The following is a 13,470-nucleotide window of genomic DNA, read 5'->3' as shown; positions in this document are numbered from 1 at the left end:
CTCTATAACTGACTTTCAAATAAATGAATAAAATCTAAAATTAATTAATTAATTAATGTGGGAAAATCAAAATCGAGCTGCTTTTGACAATACTCTAATAAAATGATGTCTATATTGATGGAATTATACTATATTATGTAATCATACCAGAAGCAAAACTATTGACATGATATAATATTAGAGATATAAATACTCTAATAGACCAGTATATAGAAAATACCTGTGCTCTTCTTGTGATATACTGAACTCCCCAACTTCTCAAACCCTAAGTCCAAAAAGGTTACCCAAAACTGAAGCATCAGATCTTTTCTCTTTCCCCTTCAACAGAGATCCAGGGCGTTAGTTGCTAATAGATGGCTGACTTAAATTAACTAAAAAGAAATCAGGAATTCCTGGTAAGCTTAACTGAGAAAGAGGAAGAACTCATGAAGACTTAATATGATTGAACTTTCTCATAATGTTGTGATCAAGGGACAAATATAATACTTTGTTACAGACTATCAGACTTTCAGAGAGTTATTTTACTTGGGAGACATCATTTTTACCTTGTTAGATCATCATATCCATGTAAGGATCAGCACTAAAGTTGTTTCTCAGTCTGAAAAATGCTTATGTAGAAGATGAAAGAAATAATCTTCAAATGCAATAGGAAAAATTGCAGCCAGATATAAGGAGTAAGTTTTTGACATTCATTCCCTAGATATTTTGATAATGCACATCAATAAGAGCGATTAGGTACTAGAATTTAGCTGTGATTTCTTTGGTAAAGGCTTGATGACTACCTGGCCCAGTCTGGTGCGCACAAGTTGTAGAATCTTCTTCCCTTTAAAACAGAACGGAGGTGCCAACTGTGTAGGTTAAGGCTGAGGTTATGAGTAAGTCTGCTGTGCACAATGGATAAGGTTCAAAGGGACCAAATGGACTAGAAAGAGCAGCTCAGTGGGCTCTTTAATACCTACAGGGAGATTTTTTAAATTTAAAAAGTCATTGTAGCCGTTTTCCTTTCTACAGGATTTTCCATCCTCCAAGCGATTATGGAAGCAGCAGTGCAAAACAACTGGCAAGTGACAGCAAGGTCTGTGGGAAACATAAAGGACGTTCAGGAATTCAGGCGCATCATTGAAGAAATGGACAGGAGGCAGGAAAAGCGGTACTTGATTGACTGTGAAGTTGAAAGGATTAACACAATTTTGGAACAGGTACGTTGAGATTTATTCCATCCCCAGCCAACAATGTTAAATCATCAACCTGAGGCAGTTCTCATATCTGCTAATAAATTAAGTAGCCAGCAGACTAAATGTGCCACCAGTTTTTCTCTAATCCTTTTTTCCTCCTCAGTGGCTGCAGAGGTGATGGAAGCAGGGCCTCGGGGCAGGGGGTGTGGGGGCAGGGAAGAGGAGAAAAGAAGAAAGAAAAGAAAATCTAAACCATTGAAAATTGCATACCATGATGAATCTGAAAGTTTCTGCAATTTAATGCTACCTATCAGATTTTAAAAAAACACCACACTTCCACACCTCTGTATCATAGAAAACTTTTCAAAGTAATCCCCATCCTTCTCCATACCTTATTCCCATTACAGAAAAGATGAAAGATTAGGAAGTGTAGGATAGGATTTTGTTGCAGGAGCCTCATTGCTAGAATCTGTGCACTATTCCCAGGCTCTTCCAAAAATCCCCAGCCATTCTTGATAAATATGTGTAAGCAGAATGTCAGGGAAGTACTCACTAAGGTCAAATTTGTCAATATTTTTGTAGATTATCCCTCAGGGTGTCAGGGGAGAGAGAAAGAGACAGGGAGAAATTTAAGGTCACTTGTAAGATAAGATGGTATATGAGAAAAGATGTTCATATTTTCAAAATGTGAACAAAGTGAAAAAGTCCAGGAGGGAAAATTCAATGGGCCACAGGGTATTCATTATTAAATTTTGGATATGTAAATTTCAGGCCAAAAATACTAGAATAAATGTTTCACCCTAAACTAAATGGATACTCAGTTTAGGGTGAAGAGTCAAATTGAAATGTGCTAAAACTTTATCATTCCCCTTAGAGGTCTCAACTTGCCAGTTAATAACAAAGTACCTATGCTGCCATAAACAAAACTGTAAGGAAAACATTTCCATTCTAATTCAATACCAGCATACCTGGGGGCCAAAACAGCTTCAGAGATTGAAATTATAGTGAGCACTCTTTGCCTGAGAGAGCTGCTTTATAGCAAATTAAGCATTAATAATTTGTCAAATATGCCACCATAAGGAGAGAGTGCACAAAAAAAGGTTTTCAAAAAGGAAAGGAAGGGAAGGGAAGGGGAGTGGAGGGAAATTGCTGAGTGTGCATCATGGATATAACAAAGCTGTCCCCTTGTTCGGAACAGCATCACTCTACTGAATCACACTTCAGATAGGGAAAATCTAGAGCAGTAGCCTGGTTAAATCAAGTTTCCCAACTAATGTTCTTTTGAGATACTCAAATGATCCCATTCTCCCCGTGCCCTCCCCCCACCACCAAAAAAAAATCTTCCTTTGATTTCCTTACATCTTAAAAAGTGAAGAATCAGGTCAGTGATGCTGGTGTGTGTACTACATGCCCTCTAAAATTTTATACCAAAATAGCCTTTTAGTGGGTGACCTACTTAATAGTCCAAAGCAGAGGGAACATCTTCCTTGTCATTCTTTGTTTTTCCTCTTTTTTATTAGTGAATTTAGTTTTCTGAATATCTTACATTCTGTTAAGTCCTTTGGATTTTATAGACCCTTGTACTCAGAGTCTGAGGTTTCTTAGCAGGACATGATAGAAAAAGCAGTGGTAGAGTTCTGACTTCTCTCTAGCTGCAGGACTTCAGCTACTTAAATGTCTATGCCTCAGTTTTCTCATCTAGATAATGGAGAAAATAAAATTTGCTTTACCTCATATGGTTGGTATAATTGCTTCAAAAGATACAAGATGCTATAGAAAAATAATCATTACTACATACTTTCAGGAAAACTAAGTTAGCATTATTTAAAAGCTCTCTACTCTTCATGCTTTTCTCTGGCTTTCTTCTATATACACAGTATCCCTCAAAATTACTTGATACACAATTTTTCAGAGAACATTGCCAAAGAAACATTTTAGCAACATCTGGGTAAGGGGTAGAATTCATTTCATATATTCCTTTTTCCTCTTTCAAAAAATTGCCACAAAACCATCAACAAGTGATTTCTTTTTCTACCATTTAAGGAGTTCCTACTACACTATGATTTCTATGAGATAGGGACCAGGTTATCTTGTTCACTGTTATATATTCAGTGTCCAACAGGGTATCTGGCACATAGTATTGGATAGATGGATGGATATTGAGCAAGCGCATTTCAGTAAGTTCCTCTGAAATTTCGTTATTTTCATTCAAAGGCAAAAAGTACCTACAGCCGTATGATGTGATTATAGAAATACACTTTTTTAGAAAGGTTTAAGATGTTGGCTCTCTGCTTAAGTCTATTCCAAAAATATCATGCATTTGCCATAATTTATTTCTTTATATAAAAATAAATTTCTCATTAAATAAATTATTTAAAATGAGCTATACTTCAAATATTTCTTTAGAGAAAACCTTTTTTTTTTAAAATTTGAATGCTACAATACAGAGATATTTTTCTCACTGGTTTTTAACCATTCTTTAGACAAACTTACCAAACACAATTCACTAGGAAAATCCTGGCTAGAATGACAACCTTTATAACTCAATCAGTGTCGGGTTCTCCCTAGAGATGTCCTCATTCTCCAAGAATGTTTTTGACTTTGCTTGGGGTTATTTTCATGGAAGGAAACTTCTACAGTAGCCCACAAAATGATACTTCATACCACCATTTAAAGTAGAAGAACCTGTTACACTATAATCCCACTACTCCTAATGAATCAGATTTTGGCATAAAATAAGTTTATACTGCATTCTATATCCAATGGGTGTTAGTGAAAATACTTCAGTATGGTATATTTTTTCAAAAATAACCAGACCTTCAATGTGGTGTTATACAACATAACCTTCCCATTTCATAATATGAGTTTGATTTTTCCCTGTGAATAGTAAAACACTTATACAGTAAATCTAAATTCTTTCACCATTTATTTCCAAAGCTGTGTGTTAAACTCTTTCAACCTTTCAAACTACAGCACAGGAAAAGACTCAATTAGGTACTAATATGTCCTTAATATCTCTCTTCACCAGTTCATCTGCAAGGGAGGCTTTCTAAATTTAGTTATAAGCATTAACAAAGAAAAAGCAAAAGAGACAAATGACACCATGAAAGACTGTTGGATCTCATAGATAAAATTTAGAAACAATAGATTCTGAGTCTAAAACTTAAGAGTACTTTCTACAGGGAGGTTGAATTATACTAAGGAAAATGTATCAGTGACCTGAACCAGTGTAGAATTTCTAGCAATATGTTGTATTCATGATTCTTTTCCTACTAATTGACTGCTGCATTAATTCAATGATCAATCTAAACAACAACTTTTGAAAAGGTTGCCCCTCAACGAGTTATCTACTCATGACTCTACTCCAGTAGTATACAGACCTGTGAAGAGCAGGTCCCCCAAATAAAATGGCTTTGTTGGAACTATAATGTCTATTTGGAGAGGCAGCAGAGTATACCATTTCAGACCATAGACCCTGCAGCTAGCCTACATGGATTCTGTAACTTACTAGTTGTGTGACCTTGGGCAAGTTCCTTAATTTCCTGTACCTCCATTTTCTCACAGTAAAATGAACATAACAACCATACCTTGGTGAGTTAATAAACACTAAGCATTTAGAAAGGTGCCTGACACACAGTGTTTGTATAGTGTGTTGATGCCAAAACAAAGTGTTTTCACATAGATTATCATATTTGAGATGCAATGTGGGAAGCAGGCAGGTGTAGATGTGCTTATCCCACATTTACAATGATAAACAGGCTTAGAGACATTTAGATGACTTGTCCAAATGCAGCTCTCTGTCCAATCCTAGTCAGTGGCAGAGTAAGGACAAAAGTCAAATCATCTGACTCCTAGACCCCTCCTCTTGTACCACCCCCCCTTAATTTCTAAGTCATTCATTAAAACAGATATTCAGCAGCTGCCAAATCCTAGCTTTGGCCTGCTCATCAGTTTACATCTTCAAACAGTTGCAAAGCAATTAGAGGCGATCCAAAGAAGAGCAGCAAAAAATGATTAAAGCATTGGAAAATAGGACCTGTGAGGAAAGGCTAAATGAGTTGGAGTTGTTTAGCCCAGCAAAAGAGAGCCAAGAGGCAGTTTAATCACTGTCCTCAAGTATAGAGAGTTGCCATAAAGAGGGCACTGACCAACTGTTCTGCATACCTAAGGACAGTATCACAGCAAATGAGCTTAACTAGACTAGAGAGAGAATCAGCATTAGAAAGAACTCATTATAAAGGAGGGAGGAAACTGGAAGAAAATAAAATATCACCAGTTCAGGCTATATGAAGGTGATGCCGTGCTGAATTAGTAAAATATCAGATCTGGAAAATTTATGATTGTTTTCAAGAATATATAAAAATCTCAAGATAATCCAATGTGTTCACAAGTAAAAATCGTTGTAGAAGACTTGTGTTAGAGATTGATTGATCTGAAAGAGTAACAGAGAATGAGAGCAAGACAGATCTGCTTCTCCCTGGTTCACTCTCCAAAAGGCTGCCACAGCCAGGTTTGGGCCAGGCTGAAGCCAAGAGTCAGGAACTCCATCCTGATCTCCTATGTGGGTCACAAGGACCCAATCAGTTGAGCTATCATTGTCTGACTCCCAGAATGCATTTGCAGAGAGCTGGATTAGAAGCAGAGCAGACAGGACTCGAACTGGCACTCTGATACGGGACACCAGTGTCAACAAGTGGCAGCTCAACCTGTTGCTCCACAATGCCAGCCCCTAGAAGACTTATTTTAATGCACAGAAAAGAGTATTTCCTAATTTACCTGTCCATTAAATACATAATAGTTTGTCCCCATAAAGAGATTTAAACATTGTTCCTTCAGTCTTTTTTAAAGATTTGTTTGAAGGCAGTTACAGAGAGAGAGGGAGAGATGCAGACAGAGATCTTCCATCCACTGCTTCACTCCCCAAATGGCTGCATTGGTTGGGGCTGGGTCAGGCTGAAGCCAGGAGCCAGGAGCACCTTCTGGGTCTCCCATGGGGGTACAGAGGCCCAAGGACTTGGACCATCTTTTGCTGCTTTCCCAGGCCCATTAGCAGGGAGCTGGATCAGAAGTGGAGCACTCAGGACAAACCACTGCCCATATAGGATGACAGCACCACAGGCAGCAGCTCAACCCACTATGCCACATAGCCAGTCATGCTCCTTCAGTCTTTACCATGTTCCCCTTCTCCCATAGGTATTTCCAAAGTAAACCTCAGCATGTCCTCTGCCTGAATTTTAACATGTGCAAACTGAGTGGGCCTGAAATCAATACACTTAATGTTCTACCCAGGAAAATTATAGAATCTATGAATTCCCCTGGAGATATTCCAGGTTAAAATTGCTTCATCAAGATGATGTAGAAGTAGCACTTCTTAAGCACTAGCCCTGAAGCAGGTCAATCCTTTAAGTCTCTTTCATTTGAGGAGCTCTAGGTGTCACCTCAAAGACAGTCGTTTTGAGAAATGAAACAACTAAGTTAGTAAGCCAGGTTTATAAAATTAACAATTTTAGTAGGACGGACAATATTAGGGGCCCTTCTAAAGTATGAAGCTGTAAGACAAAGGAGTCAGGGTTCACTGTAAAATATGTCTAGCAAGGGGCCGGCACTTTGGCGCAGCGGGTTAATGCCCTGGCCTGAATCGCCAGCATCCCATGTGGGCACTGGTGCAAGACCCAGCTGCTCCACTTCTGTTCCGGCTCTCTGCTGTGGCCTGGGAAAGCAGTGGGAGATGGCCCAAGTCCTTGGGCCCCTGCACCCGCATCAGAGACCCGGGAAGAACCTCCTGGCTTTGGATTGGTGCAGCTCTGGCCATTGTGTCCAGTTGGGGAGTGAACCATCGGATGGAAGACCTCTCCCTCCCTCCCTCCCTCCCTCTCTCTCTCTCTCTCTCTCTCTCTCTCTGTGTGTGTGTGTGTGTATAACTCTGACTTTCAAATAAATAAATAAATCTTTAAAAAAATATATGTCCAGCAATCGCAGGCACCACAGCACTGCTGCCAACAGCCAGACCTGGTAAAAGTGAAGCAAAAATGTTAGGGTTATGCCTGCTCCCTGCCTCACCCTCTGCTCAACAGAAAGTGGTTGCTGTCCATTTCCTCTCCCTTTTATCCAGCTCTCACTCTCAATGTTCCCTGTAGAACATTTAGCTGACTTACCAGTTCGTTAGCTTCTTTGGGTTAACAGCCTTTCCTCTTGGAGTAATTTGTGGTATAGATGAGGAAACACATGCTTCGAAATCAAATAGACGTGACTTTAAATCCTAACCCTGTCAAGTCCCCATTATGTGACACAGGAGAAAATGACTTGATTTAGCCAAGACTCAATTTTATCATCTTAAAAACAGTTCCCATACTGCCTTTCATGGTTATTATGAAGATCAAATCACAAAATATGTGACGAGCACCTGGCATGGTGTTTGACACCCAGTAAACACTCAATAAATGGTAACTATAGCCATTTACTCACAAATGGTGAGTTTCTGTGCTTATATAAATAAGATATTTAAGGACTGTTGCTCAAGAACAGTATCTTCATGGCTTTTCTAAGGTAACAGTTCAATAGAAAGTCATATCTTAAGAGCAAATTCAGAGACTTGAGAAATGCATAGATTTTACTGAGTGTAGCTAGTTTTAAGACCTCTTTTTTCCCCTCTGACATGATATTGGGTAACATGTTGATTCATAAGTGAAGATTATTGGAAGATTAACTAGATTTTTGAGTATCACTTGGAGTAAAGACACTAAAACTTTGAGCCACATGTGCTAACTGGATGTTTTTAATAACAAATATGCATTAAGTGCTTATGATGTTCTATATACTACTTTAAGCAATGTCTTTGTGTATACACAAGGGTAATTCCAAAAGTTCATGGAAAATGAGTATTTAAAAAAAAACTATGCCTAGACTTAAATGTTTTTGCACTCAAATAGACCTGTCTTGATTCCATTTTGCCACAACCATTTTGCAGTACCCTACTATATCTCATCATAAGGTAAGGAAGTTGAGATTTACAGGTTACACTGCTAAGAGGTGGTGGAGCTGAAATGTGAACCCAGGGAGTTGGACTCCAGATGCTGACTGTTAAACACAGCACTAATCAGCCTTGCATCTGATGACTGAGCTTTCTGATAGGAGTAGATTCAACCAGTTTTAAGAGACAGGCATCCTGATGAGTCCTGAAGCATCTTTGCTTATGCCACAAGCATTTCACAGATATTTTCTCCACTTGATGAGGAGCCACATCCCATTAACACACAGAATTGAAAATATGCCCCTTAATTCCACCCTTTGGAGAAGAGTTCATTTATGAATAAATTCATTTGCCTATGGTGCCAAAACAATAAAACTAAAAAATGGGCCCCAGAAGAGTGGAATAAATTGAAAAAGGTACTTTTACTCAGAGTCACATGTAGAAAAGTACTTCAAAAAGTTGATGGAAAATGGAATTAAATGTTGTTTATTTTAATGCAAGAATCTGGGAATCTGTACATAGGTTTTTCATAATATTGATTTCCATTAATTTTTTGAAAGCTCTGTGTATACATGGATTTCAATTTTTTACACCAAAATAAACTTCCTCTTAATTTCATTTTTCACAAACCCTTTGATGTATCTTCATTTGTACAACTGGCATTCCCATCTGCATGCATTTCTTCTCCAGTAAAGAACCACAACCTCCATCGTTTTACCAAAAACTGTCCTAGATGTTTCTCAGTTCCTCCTTCCCTTGCAAAGGAATAACTCAAATGTAACTGGCAATGGCTGGCAGATAGAGCTCCATTCCCCACCCCATTAGCTTCCAGAAAAACCAAGCATAAAGTAGGACTGGTCACGGGGAAGCACAAATGCCCATAAGATAAGGATTAAGGGATGTCGTTAGCTTTTCTGAGCCACCAGATCTGAGCAGCAGTGCCCCAACGTGCATGTTTCTCCCTCCCACACAGGCTAACCCTTAGACCCAGGTGAGAAAGGCTGCTGTCCAGACTCATAGAATGACAATCGCTTTAAGTAACACTATGACCTCAGAATCAGCCCTTAAGTCTTCCTAGTCTGGCCGAAAAGCCCGTAAGAGCATTTCAGGCATGGAAAGCCAAGACACTGTGGCAAAAAATGTTCTAGATGAAGGATCTCTGTGAGTGAGTCCCCAGAAAAAAGAAGGGGCCATCAAAGAAGGATGTACTTTTCTCTGAAGGGAGTAGAGAACTTCCACTTTGCTTATGGCCTTGTCCAGATACTGACGGAGTTTGTGGACTCACATGCTTCCATAGCCTAGGCAGCTGATTTCAAGAACCTTGTGTGGTCACTGACTCCATACTTAAGAGTGTTAATTGTTAAATTAACAACAGGAGTCACTGTGTGCTAACTCCTCATGCAGAACCTCTGTTCACAGTGAGTTATATTATTAGAGTTAACTGTAAAACTAGTTCTCAAAGTGTTTTGTGTGTATGTGTGTGTGTGTACAAATTGTTGAAATCTTTACTTGGTATAGAGTTAATCTTCTGTCTGCAAAGTTGATTGAAAATGAATCTTAATGGAGATTGGAACTGGCAAGGGGAGAGGGAGGAGGAAGAGGGGTGGGAGGACGGGTATGGTGGGAAGAATAACTATATTCCTAAAGTTGTGCTTATGAAATTTGTATTCCTTAAAAAATTTTTAAAATTTTTTTAAAAAGGCTGCTGTGATGAGCTTAGTGCTCTAGAGAGTTCCTCATAGAACAGATACTAAAATACAAAGACTTTGTTTTCTTTTTCTTTTGGTCTTCAGAGTTTTTTTGAAAAGCTAATAACTGGTTGAACATCAAGGTGAAAAGGGAGAGGGACACAAAAGCCAAATTGAGTGCCACAGATCAGAGCAGGTAATCCCATCAAATTTTGGGAAAATTATGTCCTACTTTTCTGGTCTGTCAGGAAGGAGTATAGGCTACTCCTGGAAAACCTTTCTGATATCTTTATATCATTTATTTTATTTCATAGATATTCCATTTCACCTTATCCAAAGTTTGAGAGATAAGATAATCAGGAGGCATAGTTAGAATAAATTACATGTCTGGATGGACAGACATATCAAATCTCTTCTTCTCCACTCCATACCCACTGCCGCAACTTACCAAAGCACTATGTCTTCTTATATTATTTTCAACACTAGAGTTTAATCTAAGAAAAAAAATTATCCATTCTTAGAATTCCAATGTTCTAGAAACCTGCTGCCACGTGATTATAATCTGAGGACTAAACATTCTTCTACCACTACAGAGTATCGTTCTATAGTTCACATGTATGCCTGTGTCCTTCATGACATTCAGATTATATGGTGGTGGGATATTGGACAAGAGGCAGGACAGCAACACTGGGGTCACATGAAACCAAAGCAGGATGCCATTTCTTTGCCTGCCTGGACTGGACGGCTGGTGAGCAGTCGTACAGAACCTTCAAAGATTTGGCAGATGATAATTAACTGGATTTCAAAAGGTGATCTGAATTCATGCCTCCATGAGAGGAAGAAGGGCTATATGGAATGGGACCTCTTGGAGTAGATGAGGAATTACTCAGCTACCTAATAAAAATCACTGTATATTCAGGAGGTAACTCACGAAAAAGAAAAAAGACAAATGGGATCAGATCTCTAGAGTAGGCATTGTAACTGAAATGGAAATTGTTCCAAAGGTGAGCTAACTGTTCTGAGGTAAAAGCATCACACAAGGGCTTATATTCAGAACACTATACTAGGCACTGTTGGGAGAAAGAAAAGGTCATTTTTCTGTTGTTCCCACCTGCCTGCCTTCCACTGCCTCCATTCCTCTCTCTCTCTCTCTCTCTCCCTCTCTCTCTCTCTCTCTCTCTTCCTTTTCCTTTAGAACTTTTAATAATCCTTAGCAATGTGAATCAAGTTGAAGAACAGCATCTTGAGGGGTGCAAAATAATATCAGGCTAGGTATATAAGTTCTGGTTGAATAAAAGGAATTAGAAAAAGCCTAAAGTTTTTTTTTATGTCATTAATCACAAAATGTAAAGTCAAAGTGTTTATAGTACCTATAAATGTGTCTCTGTTGTCTTCTCCCAGGTGCATATTAATGCCCATGTGTGAAAGAAGAGACCCATTTCTCTTCGCTTTCTCTGCTCCCAATCTCCTAATGAGCAAGTTTGCAGACATCAAATAATATATACCCATTGACCTTAGTTCATCTCCTATTGTACATTTCCAGGTTGTTCCCCTTCTTTCCCTGCGTCCAACCAATCCAAGCTTCTCTCTAAAATTGGCTGCTTTTCAGGAACTCTTTTGGTTACTAACTAATCAAGGGGTCCAGCAGTCTCTATTGCTTAATATGGTGATTTGATATTTCTTAACATATATTGGACTGTCTAAATAAATATTTGGTAACAAAAATTTACCTCCAAACTACACAGTGGTGTCCCATAGCAAAACCTGTGTCTTCTCTTCAGTCTAACCTCATGTCCTCCCAGATCTAAATGAGTGGAACTCTGCATTTGCAGTAAAAAGCTTTTACTTCAACATGTTAGTGACTTCGACATTCACTGGCAGCATTTTATAAACTTGTTCCCTAAAATGCAAAGATATTTATCCTAGGAGTTAGTAGCAGACATAAGTATCCTATATTTAGGGGTTTTATCTTTGGCTTATTAAAAAAGATGGCCTGATTCTTTGGTCATACTTCACATTAGACTAGCTAGACTGACTTTGTGACTATTTAGAAGCAAATCCCCTCTGGGAAAATAAAGAGAAAAAACTCATTCAAGATCATTACTTTGAATCAGCAAGACTCTTGTTTGTTTCAGATGATAGAAGCTTTGGTCTTAAAAAGGAAATGTTCCTACTCCGCCAACAATTTCCTCTCTCCATTTAAAAAAAAATTGTGATACCTCATTATTTGCTTGATTATTTTCTGTGAGGTTTGAGGGTTTTTATTTTAAAAATCAACACAAATTCAGATTAGGTTTTATTAGGGAACTTCATGAGAGTCCTTAGGATGACTGAAGACACCCGGGATTTGGTAAAGCTGTGCAGGGAAGCCTCGAGGCAAGAGACTTGAGTTCTTGCCTCAAGCAGTATGACTTTAAAAAGTCGATCTATCTTAGTCTCCATTTCCTAAGCTATAAAGTAAATGTGTTGAATATGATGGTCCTTTCTAGTTCCAATAGGCTGTGATTCCCAGAGCTGTGAAAAACAAGGTAGGAAATTCAATTCCAGACATATCAATTGAGTTTCCAACCTATTTTGCCATACTCAGTGCTAGATGTGGCATTTTAGGGATGGGGAGAAGGATATATCTTCCCTGCTAAAGCAGCTCACAATCTAATAAGGGGATAAAGCAACACACTAATTCTCTAAGGCAGAATATCTAAAGAGTTGTGAATCAACGTTCCTGCTTTCTCAGATTGCCAGGCTAGCTACCATCATTAAATGTTTCTTTGCTGCCTGAGACTCTTGCAAACCCCAACATGAGTGAGCTTTGCTGAGACTTGTAGATAGAAATGGTAGGAAGATTGAGATAATATGCCCTAAGGCCAAGACACAGCCTGGAAGTTTATCATTTACCTCTCTCTTTCGAGCACAGAACAACAAATGTCCCCATTAATAGGAGTTTCTGGTTGATCAAAGCTGTGCCACATATGTATATATAAATATCACATGAGCCCTTCTGGAAAATGCCTGGGGAAAATTCCTATTAATTAAGGGCTTCTGGTAGTTGGACTCTGATTAACTGAGATTTGTTCATCACAAGCCTACCATAAGTCACTCATTATATCTATATCCACTGTTATCCTCCTGCTCAGCTGCCCTTTGCACACAGCACCATACAGTAGATTCCAGAAAAACTGTATTCAATCAAGACCATCTCTTCCACTCATTAGCACCAGCATTTTAGGATGAAGGCTGGCACCTTATTCTAAAATTATAAAAATCTGAACCAATTCAAAGGGAACAAATTCGAGTTAACCCTATCATTTAAATCAAGTGAGATCTCAGATCCATTCTTTAAAAAATATACAAAGAAAACGTTAACCATGCACAGCTATTTTATACATCCACAGGATGATTTCAGTTGGCATAGGAGGGAAGCACCCTGATACATCCTACTTTTTGTGGCTTACACTGCGAACACCCTGGTTAAGTCTTTGCAGGCACTGAGAGGTTGACAAAGTCCAATGGGTTAGAATTACCAGCTTGTAAACATTAACAAATTTTTAAAAATCATCATCCAGCTGTATTAGGAAATTTTCCCAATTAAGAGCAACACAAATGTAGCAATTAGGTTTGTCACACAGCTGCATGATTA

General features: G+C 38.5%; 1 protein-coding gene across 2 annotated transcripts in view; it reads left to right on the top strand.

The window, feature by feature from the left end:
• Nucleotides 1-13,470, top strand: part of GRIA3 (glutamate ionotropic receptor AMPA type subunit 3) — a 308,553-nt gene that overhangs the window by 165,712 nt on the left and 129,371 nt on the right. For both annotated transcript variants that reach the window (XM_062182985.1, XM_062182986.1), the window contains exon 4: nt 1,012-1,199. In XM_062182985.1, coding sequence (XP_062038969.1) covers nt 1,012-1,199 — 188 coding nt within the window. The remainder of the gene's footprint in view (nt 1-1,011; nt 1,200-13,470) is intronic.

This window comes from Lepus europaeus, chromosome X (genome assembly GCF_033115175.1).
Source record: "Lepus europaeus isolate LE1 chromosome X, mLepTim1.pri, whole genome shotgun sequence".
Classification (NCBI taxonomy): domain Eukaryota; kingdom Metazoa; phylum Chordata; class Mammalia; order Lagomorpha; family Leporidae; genus Lepus; species Lepus europaeus.
The sequence above is the reverse complement of the archived record's forward strand: the minus strand, read 5'-3'. Positions and strand labels throughout refer to the sequence as shown.